The sequence below is a fragment of the Lasiosphaeria miniovina genome (assembly GCF_030549165.1).
Source record: "Lasiosphaeria miniovina strain SMH2392-1A chromosome Unknown B0T26scaffold_2, whole genome shotgun sequence".
NCBI classification, from domain to species: Eukaryota; Fungi; Ascomycota; class Sordariomycetes; order Sordariales; family Lasiosphaeriaceae; genus Lasiosphaeria; species Lasiosphaeria miniovina.
The window spans coordinates 3,778,647-3,800,123 of NW_026848221.1; the positions used below are offsets into that span (position 1 = coordinate 3,778,647).

The following is a 21,477-nucleotide window of genomic DNA, read 5'->3' on the forward strand; positions in this document are numbered from 1 at the left end:
CTGAAGGTTCTCGGGAAGCCTTCAACTATGCCAAAACTGAGTGAGTGCCTTGTAGGATCCGTGGGGAAGCCCTCATTGCGACTTGTTCTGTTTTGCCCGTCTGCCGGGCCTGCCCGGATGGTTAGGCCGCGGTTGGCTATTGGGCCGTTCAGCCTCGATGTTTGCTGGCCGGCCGGTTGTTCCTGCTAACTACTGGATCTCTGCATGTGCGTGCGCCGTGCTTCTTTGGATCAAGGCCAGGCCGACGACCTCACTTCAGCCCCAAGCGGCGCATCTTGAGTCCAGGACGGGCCATTCAAGCGCCCGACCCGCATTTCGTTTGCGGGACCTATTGACATGCAGGCGAGCGCGGGCCTGAGGCGAGCAATCGGCAGAATTGACGTATCGCCCGGGATTTTGGCCTGCGTCGTAGGCAGCCTCACTCCGGCGGTTGTCGACCTTAGCTCTGGGCCCGAAGATGACTGGCGTCGTCGTCCCGTCTAAGGCGGTGCTCGAGATATGGAAGAGGGTGCGAGACGACGCCGTGGATACGGTAAGAACATAAAAGTTGTCAGCGCTGGCCAATGCAAGGTCGGGCTGGTGGTGGGTCCACTACAGGAGGCTGTTTCTTAGTGGTCCGCTTTATCCATGGAAGGTGCAAAGCACTAGAGCCAGTCTTGCAAAGTTGCACAAAATCCAGGAACACGGCAAGTCGCACACAGTGTCAGCGACCTGCATCGCATACTCCGCGCTTCTGCAGGAACAAGAAGGTTGCGCTGTGGCACAGCTTGTGGCGATGTGAGAGCTCTGAGAGACTGAGACCCGAAAAGACTCGAGAGCTTGGGACTGTCTTTCTTACACTAGGTTGGGCGTAGTGCACGTAGATCGCAAAGGTGCACAAGGTTCTCATCGGCAATTGGCCGATATCCGTCTTCATGTCTCACTGAAGCGGAGGTCAGGAGGTCCAGCCCTTCGTCCCGCAGGTCCAACTATCGAAAAGAGACTTGGCTCAAGATCGATCGCCCAGTCGGATTTACGATTCTTTTGGTGGTTGCCTTTCCTTTCTTCCTTCCCATGGATGTCGATGACTTGCCTGCCTGGAAGAAACCACACATCGCGCACTGTGTATTGGCCGTCTTGAAGCAGGCAGGCCGTTGTGTTCGGAGGAGCCTGCTGGCTGTCTCCCCCCTTTTCCCGAACTATGCCGGACCCCCAAGGTGGGGGTGGATTTGGCTGGCCACCACCGCCAGGATTGGTCATCGAGAATGCGCCGACGAGTCGGGAGTGAACACCAAGTTGATCGTCTGCCTCGTCCTGCCGGCCCCATTCAAAAATAGCAGCCCGCCTGCCTCGGTACTAGAGACACAATACGGCGCAGGCTCGAGAGCTCAATCTCAGATCTGCCTTGGGGCGCTGCACAAGCTATATTCTGTATGTATCATTTACTGTACATTTCATGTGTGTGTGTACAATATATGCTTTGGATTATGTTGGCATGCATTCCCTGAGCAGAGCAGAGCCCGAACACGACCTGCCTCGGCGCCGACAGGGGAAGGAAGGTGAGCGGAGTACCCCGTAGACGCGGATGATGCCATCCACGATGTCCATCTGTATCGCCGTATCGTGACAGTCCACCTGGCCAAACAGCGAGCGAGTAGCGAGCCCGCCGGCGTCATCGAGAAGAAAAATGCGCGTGTGCGTACCAGACCGCCTTTCGTGCGCGAAGTCCGCTTGACAGCCAACTATCTTTTAGTGCTGTTGATCCCGGGCCAGTTATGGGGTCCCCCAGGCCTGTCAAAGATCGGTCAACACATGTCAACGGCGCAGATCTGTCTACGACCGGCGAGAAGGCAGACGATGCGGCCGAACAAAGGAGACCGGTGTGGTCTGTTCCACGACGGCAACTGGCGTACACAGTGGCGTGACCGGAATCCGTTATCTGAAGTACCGTGCAATACACTAACTCCTAATCTCGAGGTTGACATCTGGGAGAAGACACTTCACGATGACTGCATGCGGCTCAAAAGCTCTGGCAGGGCTCACCGGCAAGACGTGTAGCTGGTCCTCGAAGGCCAGGAGAGGGTTGAGCTCTGAAGTGATGCCCGGTCTGTCCTCGGTCTCGACGCTCGCCAGTCCCGTTTCCAGGTTGTACGACAAGGTACAAGGAGCCCGGGCCGCGGGTACACTTGTTGGATACGGCAATGCCATCCCATCCTGTTGTCATTCAGGTACGGATATGTCGTTCGCACCTCGAGGCCTTCGTCTTGTACACTGCCTGCCTGGCACCTTAGGCACGGCGGACGAGTGCTTTGTACTTGCAAGGTAGCACTGCGAAGGAGGTCGATCGTGCTTCCTGCCGCCGTGTGCACAGTACTATTGACTGTGCCGTATACTAAGTATCTGAATGCAGGCGGGGAGCGCGCATTGAAAAGGGTCCTGCAGCCTGAGCCAGCCAGAAACTCGGGCGTCGTCCCTTGACTTGCTAAACCACTGCCACAGTGAGCGTGCATCTTGGAACGTCCAGGCTCGATGCACCTCAGGATTGCCCGGACTGTGCGACACTGCACTGTACTGTGCTGTGTAGATATGGATTCTAGGCTAGCACTAGGGAGCTAAGGACTCTTGCTGCTAACTGAGGTGAGGGTCAGATCGGAGGGGAACGGCGGGTACGGACGGATTAGCTTGCCCCTTTCCTGTCCTCCAACAAAGTTGAGGTCTCTCCCGCATTTTTCTCTTGTCTCGAGCAGAAACTAGTACTGTTTTGGTCAGTTCGTGCAGCGTTGTGCCTGCGCTTGCACGGTATATCCTTGCTCTGAGAGACCGCCGTCTCACTCGCACTTGTTTCACTGTTTTGCATGAGAGAGCCCTGGCCTGCAAGGGTGTTCCAAGCCTCCCGAGTCGCGGCGCTACCTACGGTGCCTTGACGGCGCCTCTTCTCCTCCCCCAGTCTGCAGTGAATGAAGGGTGTGTCTTTCGTCGGGGATCTGTTGAGTGCCTTGGGTAAGCAGTGGAGGCTCACCGGCCGCGAGTATCGTAGTTGTCGGCTCGTTCGCCGCAGCCGAGGAGTCGACGACGGGAGAGCATCTTCCATTCCCTCCGCGCCACCTTAGGCTTCAAGGTTTCTGTTCAGACCCCAGGCCAGGTGAGGTGGTGTGGAGAGGGGCCGGCATGCTTGTTGGCCTTTTGCAGTGAACAGCTCCCCTCACGTCCAAGCTTGGCGTGTCTCCAGCTGCGTGCAAGCTGTAGTGACGCAGTTTGGGCGCCGCGTCCAGAGTGAGCTGCAGGTGGGCTGACTGGGCGCAACCAAGTCGGGCAGGTACCAAAACCCGTGAAGGTCGGAGGCTTCGTGGCACTGTATCCGGCACGGTGTGGCTGCGAGATCCCTTCAAGTCTCCCCCCCGCGCCGTTTGCCGTCGGGCCTTGGATTTCTTTTGCGGGCTGCGTTGCTTCTGTCGCCCAAAGGCGCTTGGAGCCTGCGCTGTACCTGACCTGACCCGCCGTGCTTGACCCGCCTAGTGTGGGAGCCGCCGCCTTTGGTCAGGCCCACACTCCCGTTCCTTCCCACTCTTTTCCCTCTTGACTAGGCCCCCCCCCATCCCGTGCCCTCGCCTACTCTCGTTTTTTCTTTTCCAGTCTCTCTTTTCGTTCTCCTTGATCGCCCCATCGTCACGTCGTTCGCGACCAGCCCTTCCCCTTCCTCCCCCACTTCTCCTTTCGCTTTTCTCACCACAGTCACTCTCTTGAAATCAACATTCAGCCCATTCTAAGGAACCCGTTCATTCTTTCCAGGTCCTTTTACCTTCGTTCGGCTTGAATCTCTACTTTTTTCACCACCATCGTTAGCAACTCGAGCCCAATTGCGGATCCTCGATACTACCTCCTATCCCGACTAGGGGATTTTAGGACAACATTCTTTTTTTACAGCTGACGATTTCCATTATATTTCGATCATTCCTTTCAAACTTGCACCACTTCCGAATTGCGACACCGACTTGCTCAAAGCTTCATCAATATTCAAATAACCATACCACACACCGCCCCCCGCCCCGAAACGACACGGCCTTGATATTCGCTCGACAAGCCATATCGAGACCGGCCAGTGTCGTTTGGCTCGGTGGGATTGGCGCTTGTTCAAATATAAATAGTACCGAGGGGTACCACGCGCGTCACCTTCACCTTTAGATAACCCATATACCGTGCGACAAACAACACCCACGAGGCCCGAAATGGCTACCGATGTAATCAAGCAGGAGGATACGCTGGCCCCATCGGCGCTGTCCTTGTCCACCTCGCCGTCCCCCAGCAATGCGGCTCTTGCCACACCCAACTCGGCCGGTCCAAGCAAGGGCAGCCAGACGCCCTCGCCATCCACGCCTTCCCATGGCCAGGGCTCTGCGTCAAGACGCCCTCCCCGCAAGAGTACTCTCACGCAGCAGCAGAAGAACCAGAAGAGGCAGCGGGCAACTCAAGACCAGCTGACGACTCTGGAAATCGAGTTCAACAAGAACCCGACACCCACTGCCACTGTTCGTGATAGGATAGCGGAAGAGATCAATATGACCGAGAGGTCGGTCCAGATCTGGTTTCAGAACCGGTGAGCCTTCCCGTGCAACTGCCTCCTCGCGCATTTCGGAATCTGACCCCGAGTAGACGCGCCAAGATTAAGATGTTGGCGAAGAAGAGCCTCGAAACTGGCGAAGATATTGACTCAATTCCCGAGTCTGTGAGACAGTACCTTGCACTGCAGGCTATGGAGTCTGGCAAGAGTCTTGGCGGCTTTTTCGGCCGGACGGGTCTCATGACATACGGGGGCCAAGGCGTGCTCGGCGGCGACCAAGGTGGGCAGGGCAAAGTTTGTGAGTTGTTCTAAGTCCTGAGGTTAAATGCGGGCCAATTGCCTAACAATTGCAGTGATTCATCATCTCACCTGCCGGTCCCTTTCTATCGGGAAATGGATGCGAGTGGGACAGAACACGATGGACCTGATCATTTTCTACTCGCCTGACAAGTGCACGATGACCTACTACATCAACAGCGAGAACGCCGGATACAAGATTGAGTATCCATTTGCCTATATCAAAAACATATTCCTTAATAATATTGAAGGCGACCACCAAGGAATCACGATCGAACTACTGCACCCACCAAACTTCTTCATGGACTCGGCCGCGTCAGCAGCCGGCTTCTTCCAGGTTGGGGACTTCACCGAAGAGCAGCAGGCTTCTCGGGTGTTGACTCATAATCTCGGTGGAAACCCGAAGGTTTTGAGTGGACAACTGGCGAAGTTGGTCAGCCTCGAGACATTCATTCACCGCCATAGCCCAAGCCCAATGTTCGACCAACTTCACCACCCTCTGTCCATGTCTGCGCCCGTTTCGCCCCAAGTCAGGCCTTCGTCCCAACCCAACTTCGCCCAACCTCACGTTGGCATGTTCCAGGAGACTCAATGGGGGATCTCTGCCCACCAAGGTCTGATGATGCGTGGTGGACCAGGCCACAAGAGGCAACGAAGTAGGAGTGTGCCTGGCCCGATTGACTTCCACACCATGCAAATGCTGCAACAGCCGCCGAGCTTTCACATCACTCAGCATGAGAATCATCATCACAACCACAATCCTCAACTCTTCAGCCCGATACCTCAGCAGCCGAACATGCTGGGCCCCATTGGACCGAACCTGCGGATTGATACACAGGCTGGGTTCGGCACATTGGACATGCGGGCCTATCCGCTCTCGGCCACGACGGCACCTTCCCCATCTGACTACTCGAGCCCTAACTTCTTCGCCTCTCAAGCGCCGGAGAGCGGTGGAATCCAGACGGCTAGCTATACTCCTTATAGCGGTACTTTCTCGCCCCTCATCAACCCATCCAATCTAGGCATCCCGCCTTCGATCTCACCGCTTTCCTTCAACCACCAGGATCCGGCCATTGTTGGAGAATCCCCGCCAATGTCTATGCCTACGATGTGCGAAGGCTCTGCGCTGTCTGACGACGGAAACAGTCTGAACGAGATGTACCAACCCGGGAAACACACCATGACGCTTCCTCTTCACCCGCACTCCCCATTTGCGGAGCCGAACCAAGCCGATCTCGAACTTAACCAGTTTATGGACCTCAAGCATTTTGAAGTTGAGCCTGCATCTCTATCGCCCGAAAGCATCCACCAAGGCTAGTGGGACTCGAGGACTTTGGCTTGCAATCAGCGTTGTAGCGTTGCTCAGTGCCCAACTTGGCAATGCCGACTGGATGGTCATCACGTATAATAAATACCGTCGAGGCACCACTCCTGGTTCGACCCCCCCCCGGCGTTTAGAGGAATTTGGTTGTATACCCGGGAGCTTTGCGTTCATTATCTCCGGCTCGAAACAGTTGACGACATATCTACCCCCCCTTCGATATATCAGCGACACACATCCCCAGTCTGAGTTCTGTTTCTGTCCCATTTCATCCATTTTTAGTCACGAAATCTGCATGACGATACCTATTTTTTCATGCGCTTCCGGCACAGCAGTTGCGGACTCTTTTCATTTTAGTTTGGCAGCTTCTTTACATTTCTTTTTTGTTTTGGAATGGCGGTTTCATCTATAAGAATCCGATGAACGCACATGGTTGTAGCGTTCTAGGAGACCCTTTAATATCTAGTTTTTATCTGGCCGTTTGGCTCTTGGGATTGACATGGGGAGAACTTTCCAGGGAAAAAACAGATGTTCGTGGCTGCGGGAGAAAAGATGGAATGGCGAAGGCCCAGGAGGCTGCTTTGGTTTTCCGGTTCTAATTTCTAGGGATGGGCTCGGGTATTTCGCGGTACGCAACAAAGGAGACGCGTTTTGTTGACTTGCGGTTTGAAGCAGACTGAGCAGCCATGGTGAAGCCCATCTAAATATCAGGGGGCAGGCCTAACGAAGCTAAGAAATGAGCTAGCGGGGAAGGCCCAAGGAGAAATGTCGTGGCAAGAGCAATGACAAACGAGGTTCAGACTGGCCTCAACTTGGGTTGCGTGCGGACGGACTCTCCTGACTGATAGCAGTTGTCGCCGTGGTTGCTATTTATGACTCACGGCAGGATCCTAATCAACGAACAACATCTATTAAATGTTATCATCATTTTGCATTGTAGACGTGCTTGGAAAGTCGTGACTTGTGATTATTCACCACAGCCCCTTGTTGAGACTTTCGTCAGCATCAACGAATGAAGAGGTGAGGCTTTTCGATTCGTACTACAGCATGAAAAAGAAACCGACTTGCTCAGTCCATTTGTATGAGCAACCAAAGAACCTCCAAGAGTATTTTGGAGTCTCATTGTGCTGCGTCGGTATCAAGTGCAGTCACTTCTTTCTTCGGAACAGAATTTTTGGGGGATGCCGATTACTGTGCCTGAATATGCGCGCCATCTGAGTCTATAGTGTCGGCGAGAGTGCGGATAGAAGTATTGCAAATGCTTGATAAATGCGTCGGTATTGATGCGGACACATTGATGGTGCAATGTATTTCAAGGACGTGTTCGCGGAGGTTCCGTCCTCTTTGTGCTAGCACCCTCTTTAGCGGGAGTCTGGCTCTACGTTTTCAGCCTTAATCAGGTCTAGATGGGCCTGAAGGGAAAAGCTCAGCGGCCGGGCCCACACCCACAAGTTGGGATGCTCCGGTTCTCCTCTTTTCCCCTCAACCCCCGCCTTTTCAGGTTGTCGTTGACCCCATTTAAACCTCCAGAACTCTATTCCATCTCAAAGCCCGCGCGCTCGGAACAAAAGAGGCGACGGACGGACAGTTAGTCGGTGCATTGGATGAAATCCCGCTGCTATCTGTACTACGTGGGACGACATGCATGCGGAAACAGTACCGTACCAGACAATCACGTCACGCGGCCTGACACATGATCGTTCTCTGGGTGTTATTTTAGGAAGGCTTCGTCGTTTTATCTTCATTCAGTTCAAAAACTACAGCCCCTTTTTACGGACCGGACGCCGCTCGTCTACTGATCGAGTCTGACGACGCGTCTCGTGTACTATGTAAGTAAAAGCAATCGGTGCCTGGTAAATTGTGGCTCAGCAGCTGCAGTCAGCGAAGGTGGGCACGGAACAGACTAGCCGTCGATCAAGGTCGTATTTGGATGGACCTTACGGCAAACATTGCGAAAAGGGAAGGAATGCCCAAAGTTGTACTCCGTAAGTTTGCCAAAGAGCGCTCACCTGTGGCGGGGGTCAAGCTCTCTCGGTTCGCTCCCCGTTCCACGATCCACGTTCCACACAGGTCGAGTGCCAGTTTGGAGGCGGTCGAATCACAGGACTCGCTTTTGGCTACTCGCTGTCCATCCAGTCCCGCTTTCCCAGGTTTTCCAGCTTTTTTTTTATCCCGCCGCCTGCTCTGGCCAAGCGCACCCAAGGATGGGCGGGCACGAGCCAAGCATGTGCCGCCCCCCTCCCACCCCATTGCTGGGATTTTCCTAACCTAATCTGCATTAGAAGACGTACCAACCTTCTTCAATCCGCATGATGCTCATGCTGGCCCCCCCTACATTGCCAGCCGGGTTCTCTCGCTGTCGACCTGTTCCTCCAGGGGAAGGGGCTTAGCCCAAGGTGGTCTGGTCTTGTGGTGTTCACTCCTCTCGTCTGACTCTGGACAGAATCACACACACTGAACAAGGCCTACAACTCTATTCTTGTCTAGGGATTACGAGCATCCGTTTTCTTTGTCAGATGCACTGCGACTCGCAGGAGCAAAGCGTGGAATGACTGTCACACCTTTCTGACAAAGAACCCCAAAGCCAAGGAGGCGTCTAGGTGTTATCGAATGCTAGTCGTTTTAGTTTACCGATTCGACTACTAATCACTTCAGCCGCAATCCCGCAATTGCCATGGAAGCCCAGCAAATAATGCAGTGTCGCTGAGAGCGCCTGCTTGATTCAGCCGCCAAGAGCCCTGGTCCAATGCCCGGGACTTCGTCCAACCTGGCCAGACCACCGCCACGCTCTTCGCTCAAACACCCACCGTACTTTTACCAAAGCCTGTTTCGCGTATGCGTACTTTCTGACGTTTTACATGCCAGCCAGAACCATCCAGAGCATGTTGGCGTACCAGTAGAGCAGCAATAGCAGCGCCTCCCGCCGCCATTGCCGCCCCACCCTCTCTTCTCGTTGCGGCTAACACGTCGGCAAGAGCCCATCATGTCGGCCAGCCACCGAGGTGGCCCGACGGCCCCAGAGGCTTTTGAGGTTCGCCTAGAACACATTGAGCTTCAGCAGCGATCCTCACAAGATCCCCGTCCTGCTGCTGTCCTGCTCTCTCCCTCTTCACACTCGCGCCAGAGTCTCCTCTCGAGCGACGTCGACCATGACACCAGTGCTGCTACCCAATCCCATAGGCAGCCAGCACCGCCCCAGAGGACGCCCTCGTTCGCTCTCTCCCCCGGCGTTCGAGATTACACGGGCCAGAGCGGCGGCCAAAGCAGCAGCCACAGCCGGAGCCGGAGCCGGAGCCGGAGCCCTCAGCGACCTCGCCCAGCCCCGACGCTTGGGACTGGACTCTACACTATCGAGTCGCACATTCCCGTCGCTGCACCACCACAGTTGTTGTCGGAGCAGCGCAGTACTCGTGCGCGAAACGATACAGCTTCGAGAGGACACCAGGATGGTGGAGCTGGGCAAAAAGCCTCGACACCGGCTCTTTTGACGCGGCCGGAGAAGAAGTTGGACCACCTGCATGGAAGTGTGAAGCGGGCCATGGCTACCGCCGAAGAGACCAATGTCACCCTCGCCCAGTACCAGGGATGGGTCGACCGCCAGAAAAGAAGTCGGCGGCGGTGGAGGAGTGCCATTGACCCGGCGAGGATTCGAGATGGAGCCGAGAAGCTGTACAAGCGCTTCGTCCTGGAGGGAATATTGAGACAGAAGCTTATACCACCAAGTCAGGACGGCAGGCATGTGCCCCTGGAGCCTGGCCTCGCGAGACGGAAACCACTGAAAGATGACCGAACCGGCCGCCCCTACTTGTCCAATTTCATTCGGTCTAGCAGGTATACTCTCTGGAACTTCCTGCCAAAGCAACTCTTCTTCCAGTTTAGCAAGCTGGCCAACTTTTACTTCCTCATCATCGGTATCCTCCAGATGATACCCGGCCTCAGTACTACCGGCTCGTTCACAACGATAGCACCCCTGATCGCCTTCGTCGCTCTCAGCATGGCTAAAGAGGGCTATGACGATTATCGTAGATACAAGCTCGACAAGCTGGAGAACAAGAGTGTCGCTTGGGTACTTGATCCCGAGAATCTCTTCGCCAAGACAGATCGGAGGAGCCGTTCAGAGCTCTTGAGGATTGGGAAGTTGGGGAGATCGCATGGTGCACACGTGCGAATAGCTGAGGTGGAGGCGGGAATGGGCAACGAAGTCGAACAGGCAAAGAAGTGGACCCAGGTTGAGTGGCAGGACGTCCGGGTTGGCGACATCATTCAGCTACGGAGAGATGACAACCTCCCTGCCGACATCATTCTTCTCCACGCCACAGGCCCCAACGGAGTGGCGTATATCGAAACAATGGCTCTCGATGGTGAAACGAACCTGAAGAGCAAGCGGGCCTGCCCCTTGTTCGCTAAACACTGCAACTCTATCGCCGAGATGACATCCCTAGATGCCGAGGTCGTTGTCGAGGATCCAAATCTCGACCTCTACAACTTCGAGGGCAGAGCCACGGTCAAGGGGGAGACCATGCCGCTGACGATGAACGAGGTCGTGTATAGGGGTTCGATCTTGCGCAACACGACCAAGGCCATTGGACTTGTCATCAACACCGGCGAAGAATGCAAGATTCGGATGAATGCACGCAAGAACGTCCATGCCAAGGCGCCCGAGATGCAGTACGCTGTGAACCGCATCGTCGTGGTCTTGGTGGGGTTTGTGATCGCGCTGAGTCTCGGTTGCACCGCAGGCTACATCGTCTGGCGCCGCGACCACGAAGGTCGTGCCTGGTATCTCCGACACACTTCGGTGCCGCTGAAGAATATTTTCATTGCCTTCATCATTGCGTTCAACACCCTCATTCCGCTCTCGCTATACGTCAGCCTGGAAATAGTCAAGCTTGGGCAGGCATATCTCCTCAACGACATTGAGATGTACGACCCTGTGAGTGACACGCCAATGGTTGCCAATACCACGACTATTTTAGAGAACCTCGGCCAAGTCAGCTACGTCTTCTCGGATAAAACGGGCACCTTGACCGAGAACCTGATGAAACTTCGAAAGGTGAGCGTGGCTGGGACTGCTTGGTTGCATGACTCGGATCTGCAAAAAATAGCAGCGGAGAAAGAAGCGAAGAATAAGCTCCCGGCATACCAGGAAGCGGGGGTTGAGACAGCAAAGGGGCGACAGACTCCGTCGCCCAAAGCGACAGCACCTGGCTCCGGCGTCGATTTCACAAATGAGCATCTGATCGACGAGGGCCGCCTCCCGAATATCCACTCTGCGAGGCTAAATTCCGCTTCACAATGGAAGTCGACGGCTCGTCCAGGCCAAGCACAGCCAGAGTTGAATACGGAGGACATCCTCCGCTTTCTCCGTGCCAAACCAAATTCCCCCTTTTCACGAAAGGCGCGCCAGTTCATCCTCTGCATTGCGCTGTGTCATACGTGTCTGCCCGAGACTCGCGATGATGGCTCGGTCACCTTTCAAGCTGCATCTCCCGATGAGCTTGCGCTGGTGGAAGCTGCAAGGGATATGGGTTACTTGCTGGTTGACCGAGCTGCACAGTCCATCAAGCTAGAAAGCCACGATATTGATGGATCGACTAAAATGGAGGGCTATCAAATCCTCGATGTTATCGAATTCAGCAGCGAACGCAAGCGTATGTCGGTGGTATGCCGCATGCCAGACGGAAAGCTATGTCTGTTTAGCAAGGGCGCCGACAACGTCATCTTACCTCGTTTGAAGCAAAGTCAGCTCGCCACCCAAGCCATGTCGTCTGTTGAACGGAGAGCAAGTGTGCGGAAGAGCATCGAGTTGGAGAAGGCTTTGAAGCGACAGAGTCTCCAAAACGTGAAGCGCGACAGCATGAATCTCGTCCGAGCTGCCTCAACACTGGACCGAAGGGATTCTCGAGGACGCCGCAAGTCCAACATCATCACCGACGAAGTTGATTACTGGCTATCCCGGCGCGAGAATGACGGGATCGAGTCGGAATTTGAGAGCGATGACCACTTTATGGGAGGGGGGCGATCCATGGAAGCCTCACGTGCCATTGAGCCATATGACTCTCTGGTGGATGAGTCGCTGGCTTTGAACGAAGCTGCGGTGTATGAACGCTGCTTTCAGCACGTTCATGATTTTGCCTCCGAGGGTCTTCGTACCCTCATTTTCGGTTATCGCTACCTTGAGGAAGACGATTATCAGAAGTGGAAGACTGTGTATCACCAGGCCACGACAAGTCTCGTCAAGCGCCAGGAACGTATCGAAGAAGCGGCGGAGCTCATCGAGCAGAGCCTCGACCTTGCCGGGGCCACTGCGATCGAGGACAAGCTGCAGGAAGGCGTCCCGGAGACGATCGACAAGTTCCGCCGAGCTAATATTAAGGTATGGATGCTGACGGGGGACAAGCGCGAGACGGCCATCAATATTGCTCATTCGACAAGAATCTGCAAGCCCTTTTCGCAGGTCTACATATTGGACGCCGCCCAGCCCGACTGGCAAGAAAACATGGCCGATGCGCTTGTCGAAGTCGGTCGCGGCATGGCTCCCCATTCAGTGATCGTCATTGACGGCCATACTCTTGGGGTCGTGGAAGGAGACGAGGTGCTTCATGCTTTGTTCTTGGACTTGGCTGTTCGGGTTGACTCGGTCATATGCTGTCGCGCGTCGCCATCGCAGAAAGCTAATCTGGTCAAGTGCATTCGCCACCAGGTTCCGTCATCTGTAACGCTCGCCGTCGGTGATGGCGCCAACGACATTGCCATGATCCAGGCTTCACACGTCGGAATCGGCATCTCGGGCCGGGAGGGTCTTCAAGCTGCTCGCATCTCGGACTACTCGATCGCCCAGTTCCGTTTTCTCCAGCGACTTCTGTTCGTCCACGGCCGCTGGAACTATATCAGGACAGGCAAATACATTGTCGGAACCTTCTGGAAGGAGGTGCTGTTTTACATGCTACAGGCACAGTACCAGAAGTTCAATGGATACACTGGAACATCGCTCTTTGAGTCAACCAGCCTGACGGTGTTCAACACGCTCTTCACCTCGCTGCCCGTCATTCTCCTTGGCATCTTCGAGAAGGATCTAAATTCCGAAACCCTGATCGCCGTTCCAGAGCTTTACTCGTTTGGGCAAAAGAACAGAGGCTTCAACATGCTGCAATACTTGGGCTGGATGTTTATGGCCGCCTCTTCGTCGGCCATCATATTCTTCTCTGTGTACTGCCTTTACGGAACCTCACATTACCCGGCCGACACTGGTCTTTACGCCGTGGGGACCTTGGCATTCTCGCTAGCGGTCATATTCATCAACCTCAAAATGCTTGTCCTTGAGCTCCACAACCGCACCGTCATCTCGTTCCTTGGGTTGTTTATATCTATCCTTGGCTGGTTCTTGTGGAACGTCCTCCTCAGCCTTGTGTTTTCCCCGAGTCCAGGGCCGTACGTGGTGCGCGGATCATTTATCAAGGGGTTCGGGAAAAATGGTATGTGGTGGCTGGTGCATTTCGTTGCCCTCTCTGCACTGATTGTGTTTGAGCTGGCGGTTTCCGCTGTCCGCAAGTCGCTGTGGCCCACGGACCAGGACCTCATGCAAGAGGTGGAGCATATTGACGGCGTCATGGACGTGATCAAAGAGCATGCAGGCGAGCACGGGGGCGAAGCAGGACCCGTGTACCAGTCAGACGAGAACGCCGCGGACCCGCCATCTAAAAAGCTCAGCGTTAGTACCGCGGTGTCGGCACCCATCGGCACTGCTCCCTCGTTGTCTCTGAGAGAGACGGGCGGTTGGCACTTTGGAGGCACGAAAAGAGGAAGCAGGCACATGACCGATGAGCATTACGTGCCTCCAGAGTTTACCCCACCCGCTGAGGAACGCGAAAACCCGATGGATATTGCCGGCAAGAAGCAAAAGTCGACACCGGGGGCCGGAACAGGGAGATGGATACACGACGAGTCACCCACGATAGTGGCGACCAATCCACCCGCCGCCGCGGGCGCAGGATCAGCGCAAAACGAGGATTTTTACTTTACCCAGAGCCCCGTCGAGCTCAAGACTCCGACGAGTGGGGGGAGACCATGGCCCCTTTCGAACTAGAGACGGGATCACACAAAACGGCCCAGTTTAACAGGCAGCGGGCAACGGGCAAAGGGCGAAAAGCCGGAAAGCAAGATCGAAACTGGTGGGACATGTTGATCATTTTTCCTTTTTAAAAGCACAGGCATAAGGCGGCTGTATCAATTTGCTTGCATTACTCGCATACTAGGAGCGTTTTTGACTTATCTAGGCTCAAAGCATCAAGAGGTTCACTACTTCATTTCTTTTTCTCAAAAACATGGCGCGAAATGTTAATCTGGGAAAGGGGTGCATGATAGAAAAAGCGGGATGGTAGGACGGAGGGGTTTGATGTTTTTCTTTCTTTTTGGTGTTGCGATGATGCATACGCACATATATACCTTTACATACCCACTTGAACGATATGACATGCACATAAACTTACATACTGGTCGTTAATGTTTATATGAACTGGAAGCTGGTTGTTACTGCCTTTTTTCCTTCGTCTTTAGAGTGTGTCTTGATGGTGATCGTTGACGATGTTGAGGATGATCAAGTGAAGACATGTTTGTTGTAAGGTTACGTGACGCTATGGGAGAATGCGGAGGAAGCTGGGTTGCTTATCTCCACACAAAATATCTGTACATTTGAGGCCGCGAAGCGTGCTTGAACAAGCAGTGTTGTGCATGTGATGACACAAGTGAGTGGTGTTGATGTTTTGGTATACAGCATGTACAATACATGTCAGCTCACTCGTCGTCGTTGACCTTGATCAGAATCTTGCCCCGCGCCCGCCCGCTCAGCAAGACGTCGAAGGCGTCCAGGGCCTTGTCGAACGGCCACTCGCTGTCGACGGCGACGCGCAGCTTGCCCTCGCCCAGCAGCCCGACCACGCGCTCCATGAGCTCCACCCCTGGATCCATCATGCTGGCGGCCTTCCACGTCCGCCCCGTCCCGCCGAGCCACTTGGTCCTGGGCCACAGCGCGTTCGCCGCCAGCGTCAGCCCGACCTTCAGCACCGCCCACAGCGAGAACGTCGCCGAGTGCACGCCCGCCGCGCTGTACACGCCGCCCGGCTTGAGGATCCGCGCGCAGCTCTTGTACAGCGCCTGGTCGCCGAACGCGTCGATGACGGCGTCGAACTGGCCGTAGCGCCGCGCCAGCTCGTCGGCCAGGTTGGCGTGCTGCGTGTAGTCGACGACCTGTTGGTTGTTTTGTTAGCTTGCCCTGGGGTAAATGTTTACAGAAATAACACCAGAGTGGGCACAGAACGAAGTGAGAAAGGAAACCCGCAAAACGTACTTCATCCGCACCCAACCCCTTGACCAGCTCGATGTTTCGACCAGAGCAAACAGCTACCACTAGCCGCGCCGGCCCCTCCCCCTCCTCCCCTTCACCAGCCGCAGCGGCGTCGGCGTCCAGCGCATCCCTCAGCAGCTGCACGGCCATAGTGCCAACGCCGCCGCTGGCACCAACAACGAGCACGCGGCGCAGCTTGGCCTCCGCCGGCGCCGGCGTCGCAGCGGTGATCATTTCGGCAGCCGTGCACGCTGTGAGCAGCAAGCCCGCAGCATCGCGCGGCACCCGGTTGCTCGGCAGGCGCACGGCGTACTTGGCGGGCAGGGCGACGGTGCCTTGCAGCGCGCCAGAGCCGGAGCGCAGCATGTGCGCGACGACGAGGAAGCCGATTGCCGTGTCGCCGGGGCGGAACCGTAGAGCGGGTGCAGCAGGGGCAGGTGTGGGTGTGGTGGAAGGGGATGATGAAGAGGGTGGCGGCGGCGTCCAGACGTCGAGCACGGTGCCGACGAGGTCATAGCACGGCACGGTGGTCTTGGCGGAGCGGAAGACGGCCGGGAGGAAGGCCATGACGACAGCGTCGCCGGGGTTGAGGGCGGCGTACGAGACGCGGATCAGCAGCCATTCTTCTGCTGCCGCGGGGCCGGGCGGCGGGAAGGCGGCTGGCAGCGGGTGCGTGGTGGTGAGCTGCAGGGCGGCGCGCGGCAGGCCTCGTTTAGTGTAGGCCCATGCTTTTGTGGTGGTTGTGGTTGAGGCGGCGGCAGACATGGTGATGACGGGAAAAGCTCCTGGGGTAGTTACTGCACAAGGTAAAAGGGACAAGGGCTCAAGTCAGGTTTCACGAAGCATCATTGTTGTTATTCTTGATGGATGGGGACAAGGCTCAATTTGAGGAATTGCACCAGAGAAAATGAGAGAGTGCGTAGTCGCGTAAAAGTCTCCATTAGGCATTCACCGTACAAACTCGAAGAGAATGGGACTCACATTCATTTGTACTCGCGGCAGCTTGAAGCCTTGGAGACTAGCTCGCCCGCGTGTAACGTCGATTGGCGGGTGGTTGGCTATAAACAGCCTGGATTGCACAGACCAGCGGGCATGCAGGGTGTCTGTCGGTGATCAGAAGACAAAGACTGACTGTTAAAAAAGACGTCGATGTGTCCTTGCCAAGCCGAGCTGAGTGCTGCGGCCGGAAGTTTGCCCGTCTTCTGTCGACATTTGATCCTAGGAACCGCCGCGATGGATCCGAAGCATTTGCAGGGAGGAGTGATTGGATAAAGTGAGGATACACGTGAAAGAAAATAATGCAGCGTGGTATTATTAAACGTCTATAAGAACAGACCAAAAGAAAAAAAAAACCAAACAAGTGAGCCGGCTAGTCTATCTAACTCCTTCGCACAATTAATGCCGGGCCCCGCAGCCCCGGACAGCTCGGTGCCCGTGTCGGGTTTGAGATTGCGCCCGCGACCCGTACGGCTGGTGCACAGAGTGTGAATTGGACTCGAGAGCCGTCAACGAGTCGCCCAACAAGACTTTACGGGTATTATGGATGCGCTGCTGAGCCGGGGCAATCAACACCTATGCTGTCCCATTCTGATCCGTCGCGGCCTCAGGCTTGGCCTCTTCCGCTTTGGCCTCTTCGGCCGCTGCAACTGGTTCTGTGGCCGCAACGGCAGCTGGGACAGGTGACGGCTCGGCAGCCTCAGCAGGTTTGGCGGCGACGCCAGCCTCGGACGTCGTCTCGGCAGTCTCGGACGGTGGCTCGGTAGCCTCGATGGGCTTGGCGCCAGCAACACCAACCTCGAGGTGGCCTGTCAGGTAGTCCTCGAGCTCGAAGATCTGCTGTCCGCCAGCAACCCACCGCTGCCAGCGAGCGTCGTGCTTCTTGCGGCACAGCTCCTGCAGCGCCGGCCAGTACGAAGCGTGGTTGTACTCGAACTCGAGGTTGCCTTTGAACTCGGTCACGAGCTGTTCGGCCGGTACATACTTGGTCATGTCGTCGTTGAACTTTAGCTTCTCCTTGGTGTGCGGGTCAATAAAAGGCGAGATCAACTTGAAGAAAACGTTGATGGCCCACGGAGCTGCTGACGGTTAGCTAATTGCATGGCTGCAGAACAGTCGGTCAGTTGCAGGCGGCAGGGGCGGCGGCAGGGCAGACGCACTGTGGACGATGAGGGCCTTTCCGAGCCTCTCAGGGTAGTGGTTCTGAAGGATGCTTAGGACCTCACGGGCTATGCCGAGGCCGGGGGCCGTGTAGGAGCGTGTCTTGCTTGGGGTGAAGTCGATCAAGAGCGACAAGGCCTCCTGCTGGGGCGGCATGAGGTCGATGACGCGCTCGACCATGAACACGAGGTGCTGGACCTGGCGGGGAGAGGCAGGAGTATTCTGGCGGCCGGGAAAGAGGTAGTGGCACGGGCGGCACTGGTTGTCGTAGCCCAGGAGGACCTGCTTGCCCGTCTCGTTCTCTGGCGAGATGTGGTCAAAGGTCAGGTCGTCAACGCCGTACTCTCTGCGCCAGGTCAGGGTGGCCAGGAGGCGCTTCTCGGACTCCTTCTCGTGCCACTTGGTGGCGCGCAGGTAGCGCAGCAGACAGTCCCGGGTTAGCCAGAAGCGGTCGTTGTCGGTGAGAGGGCCGGCCTTGCCCTTGGTCGAGGGGATCTCGGTCCACGTCTTGACCTTGGCGAGCAGCCAGTCCAACTTGGCTTGCTGGTCCGCAGTCAGAGCCGAGCGCTCGCCGGGATGGCTTTCGGGGGTTGGAGACTCCAGCGGGACTTTGAGGACACTCGACGTCGCTTTCTCGTGGACCTCGACGGCATCCTCTGTCGGCGAGACCTTGGCAGGGGGCGCCTGTGAGGCAGCACCAGCAGTAGCCATGGCGAAATTTGTCAAGTTTCTTTTCGCAATGAGTAAGAGTCTTGACGCGGGTAGGGAAGTAGGGTTAAATGACAATAACTAAGGACGATGGTGACGGAATGGCCCTTGGGGCGATCTAGGTATTTTTATCTGTCTATGAAATAAGAAACAAGAAGAGCCAGAAGCTGTAATTCGGTGCAGGGATCAGTATAATCTCTCACTCGGGATTGGGCGAGTCTTGGCACAGACTCAAACGGAGGGGTACTCCATCCGCGTGCTGATACGGAATTCCGATACTTAGCTGTTGAGGGAAAGACCTAGCTGACAGGTCAGGTTGGCAAGGCAGGTAGGTAGGTACGAATACGAATACATGGTACTGAGTAAATTACCACTACAACTAGACAGTCGTCGATGCCGAATTGGGAATCGAGAATGGGTGATACGTGCGTTTTCATGACAGCGGAGCCCCCTAGGAAAGGTATTGTTCCCGGATTCTGTAGCGCCAAGTTGAGCCACGTTTATGATGTGGAACTGATGTTGGTCAGCACTCGTAAGCTAGGGTATGCCAAGTTCGCATAGACAGTTTGAGCAGTTGGCCTGGCCAGTGTGTATTAAAGATTCAATTCTCCGCAAGCAGGAATTGAAGGACGATGGCTCCCGTAGGTGGTTGTGGGAGCCTCTGATCGACCGGGATTTTGCAGGGGCCTGTCCTGTCCTGGGGGCCACCAGCTGGGCTGCAGCGGTCGCGTGGTTCTCGCGTAAAGTGGTGACCACGAAAAAGCAGCAAGCGCGTCTGATCGCGTCCCCCACATCAAACCACCACGCACCACTAAATACTTCGTACTCCGTAGTTACCCAATACTGCGAATACTGATTCTGCCCCTCCATTTTCACTGTATCGCATCGGCCTTTCTTTCTTGCCAATTACGATTATAGATTGCCGACACGGACAATTTCAGTAACAACACAATGGCGGACGACATAGTAGTCGAGCTCAACGAGCATTTCGGCTCGGCGGACAAGGAACTGCCGGCCGACATGCTGGCCGAGCTCCTCTCCATCATGCGCCTGCACGAGCTCTCGGCCCAGGATGTCTTCTTCAAGTGGGAATCTTACTGCATCAAGATGGACAGGGACGAGCTCAAGGTCTCGCTCAGCTCGCTGCGCGCCTTCAAGCAGGACCTCCAGGACGCCCTCGAGCGCACCAACCGCTCCCAGCCCCACATCAAGACCGAGAAGCGTGTCGCTGCCACCCCGCGGTCCGCCAACAAGGCCGGCGATGTCTTTGGCATGCTCGATGCCCTCACCACCCCTGGTCCCGGGAGATCGGCCAAGTCGGCCGCCGCGAGGAGGAGGCAGCAGGACACCCCCGCTGTCTCCCGCTTAAAAGCCGAGCCCGCCAGCTCGCCCCTGAGACTCGAGGACCGGCTCAACGCCATGGGCGCCATTCCGTATGTCGCGAGCACACCGCCCCTTGACCAAGCCAAGGGCTGGCAAATAACTAACACTACTAGGCCGTCGTCCTTCGCCGACAGACAGAACCCCGGCGAGGTTGTCGAGATCCTCAATGACCACCTCCTTGCCCCCGAGCCACCCATCGCCCCCTTTAGCGAATCGCGCGTCAGGCTGACCGCAGCCTCGGACCAAAAGAAGCTCGGCTATAAGCCGCTGGCCATGAAGCTGTCTGAAGCCTCCGAGATTCTGGACGACCGGATAGACGACTTTATGAACTTGATAATGGGGCACCACAAACTCGACGACTCGGCGTTCGGCAGTGCCGCCACCCAGGGAACCACTGAGATAGTTGCCATCGGCCGCATCGCCTCAGACTCGGCCGAGGGGAAGCTAAACGCCGCCTCTCTCGTGCTGGAGATGTCTAGGCGTATGGGCGCTGGCCTTCGTGTGCCCCTGAAGCTCGACAGGCTCCCGGGATACCAGTTCTTCCCCGGCCAGATTGTCGCCGTCAGGGGCGTCAACACCTCGGGAAGCGACTTCACTGTGCACGAGGTGTTAAGCGCTCCTCTGCTCCCGAATGCGGCCTCTGCGCCTGCCGTGCTCGAGGCGCACTGTGAAAAGCTGCGCGGGAGCCCGGACGCCATGGATGCCGACACGGAGCCGATGCCCCTCAACATAATATTTGCGTCGGGCCCTTATACGGCAGACGACAACCTAGACTTTGAGCCCCTGCACGCTATCTGCAACGAGGCCGCCGACACGTATGCCGACGCGCTCGTTTTCACCGGGCCCTTCATCGACGCCGAGCACCCGCTCATCGCCTCGGGTGACTTCGATCTGCCCGACGAGGCACTGTACGAACCCGACACGGCCACTATGAGCACCGTGTTCAAGTACATGATCTCGCCGGCGCTGAATCGAGTCGTGGCCGCTAACCCCCACGTCACGGTTCTTCTCGTCCCATCAGTGCGCGACGTGCTCGACAAGCACGTGTCCTGGCCGCAGGACGCCTTTCCCCGCAAAGAGCTCGGGCTGCACAAGTCGGTCAAGATCATCGGCAACCCCATGACGCTGAGCATAAACGAGACGGTGATGGGCATCAGCAGCCAGGACGCGCTGTGGGAGCTGCGCCACGAAGAGCTCGTTGGCGGCAAGCCCGCCGACCCTTCGCTGCTGTCGCGCGTGTCGCGCTACCTCATCGAGCAGCGCCACTACTTCCCGCTGTTCCCGCCCGCCGACAGACAGAAACTGCCCAAGACGGGCACGGCTGACGGCGTGCCCCCCGGCGCCGTGCTGGACGTCAGCTACCTCAAGCTTGGCGAGATGGTCAACGTGAGACCTGATGTGCTAGTCGTGCCAAGTGCTTTACCGCCGTTTGCAAAGGTCAGCCCATTTCCCCCTCCCTGTCTGTTCTCGTGAATAGCCCACTAACATTCTAGGAAAGGTGGTGGAGAGCGTGCTCGTCATCAACCCCGGATATCTGTCAAAACGGAGAGGAGCCGGCACCTATGCGAGGATGACACTGTACCCGCCCAAGACGTCGCAGGCCGAGGTAGGCAGCGGGGGCATGATGGCCCACAAGGTCTTTGAAAGAGCGAGAGTAGAAATTACGAGGATTTGATATTGTGTAGTGCATGATGACATGAATTGACTTTGGGAGGCATCGTGTGTCGATAG

The 21,477-nt window shown here is 56.2% G+C and overlaps 5 protein-coding genes across 5 annotated transcripts; 4 read left to right on the forward strand and 1 right to left on the reverse strand.

Moving 5' to 3' along the window:
• Nucleotides 1–457: 457 nt before the first annotated feature.
• Nucleotides 458–2,037, forward strand: B0T26DRAFT_672465 (uncharacterized protein; the record flags this gene model as incomplete). Its single annotated transcript, XM_060439453.1, has 4 exons — nt 458–532; nt 680–777; nt 1,230–1,410; nt 1,627–2,037. The coding sequence occupies 4 exons, from the start codon at nt 458–460 to the stop codon at nt 2,035–2,037; spliced, it is 765 nt and encodes a 254-aa protein (XP_060300705.1).
• Nucleotides 2,038–4,205: 2,168 nt separating this feature from the next.
• B0T26DRAFT_748145 (uncharacterized protein) lies at nt 4,206–6,152 on the forward strand (the record flags this gene model as incomplete). The annotated part of the gene is made up of 3 exons (XM_060444930.1): nt 4,206–4,573; nt 4,630–4,835; nt 4,891–6,152. 3 exons carry the CDS (start codon nt 4,206–4,208, stop codon nt 6,150–6,152), a joined length of 1,836 nt encoding a protein of 611 aa, XP_060300706.1.
• Nucleotides 6,153–9,693: 3,541 nt separating this feature from the next.
• B0T26DRAFT_638783 (uncharacterized protein) lies at nt 9,694–14,241 on the forward strand (the record flags this gene model as incomplete). The annotated part of the gene is made up of 1 exon (XM_060437074.1): nt 9,694–14,241. One exon carries the CDS (start codon nt 9,694–9,696, stop codon nt 14,239–14,241), a length of 4,548 nt encoding a protein of 1,515 aa, XP_060300707.1.
• Nucleotides 14,242–14,948: 707 nt separating this feature from the next.
• On the reverse strand, nt 14,949–18,366 carry B0T26DRAFT_638468 (uncharacterized protein; the record flags this gene model as incomplete). Its single annotated transcript, XM_060437038.1, has 4 exons — nt 14,949–15,401; nt 15,685–16,295; nt 17,289–17,573; nt 17,655–18,366. 4 exons carry the CDS (start codon nt 18,364–18,366, stop codon nt 14,949–14,951), a joined length of 2,061 nt encoding a protein of 686 aa, XP_060300708.1.
• A 948-nt stretch (nt 18,367–19,314) lies between these two features.
• Nucleotides 19,315–21,421, forward strand: B0T26DRAFT_748149 (DNA polymerase alpha subunit B N-terminal-domain-containing protein; the record flags this gene model as incomplete). The annotated part of the gene is made up of 3 exons (XM_060444931.1): nt 19,315–19,796; nt 19,860–21,183; nt 21,245–21,421. 3 exons carry the CDS (start codon nt 19,315–19,317, stop codon nt 21,419–21,421), a joined length of 1,983 nt encoding a protein of 660 aa, XP_060300709.1.
• Between the last annotated feature and the right edge of the window lie 56 nt (nt 21,422–21,477).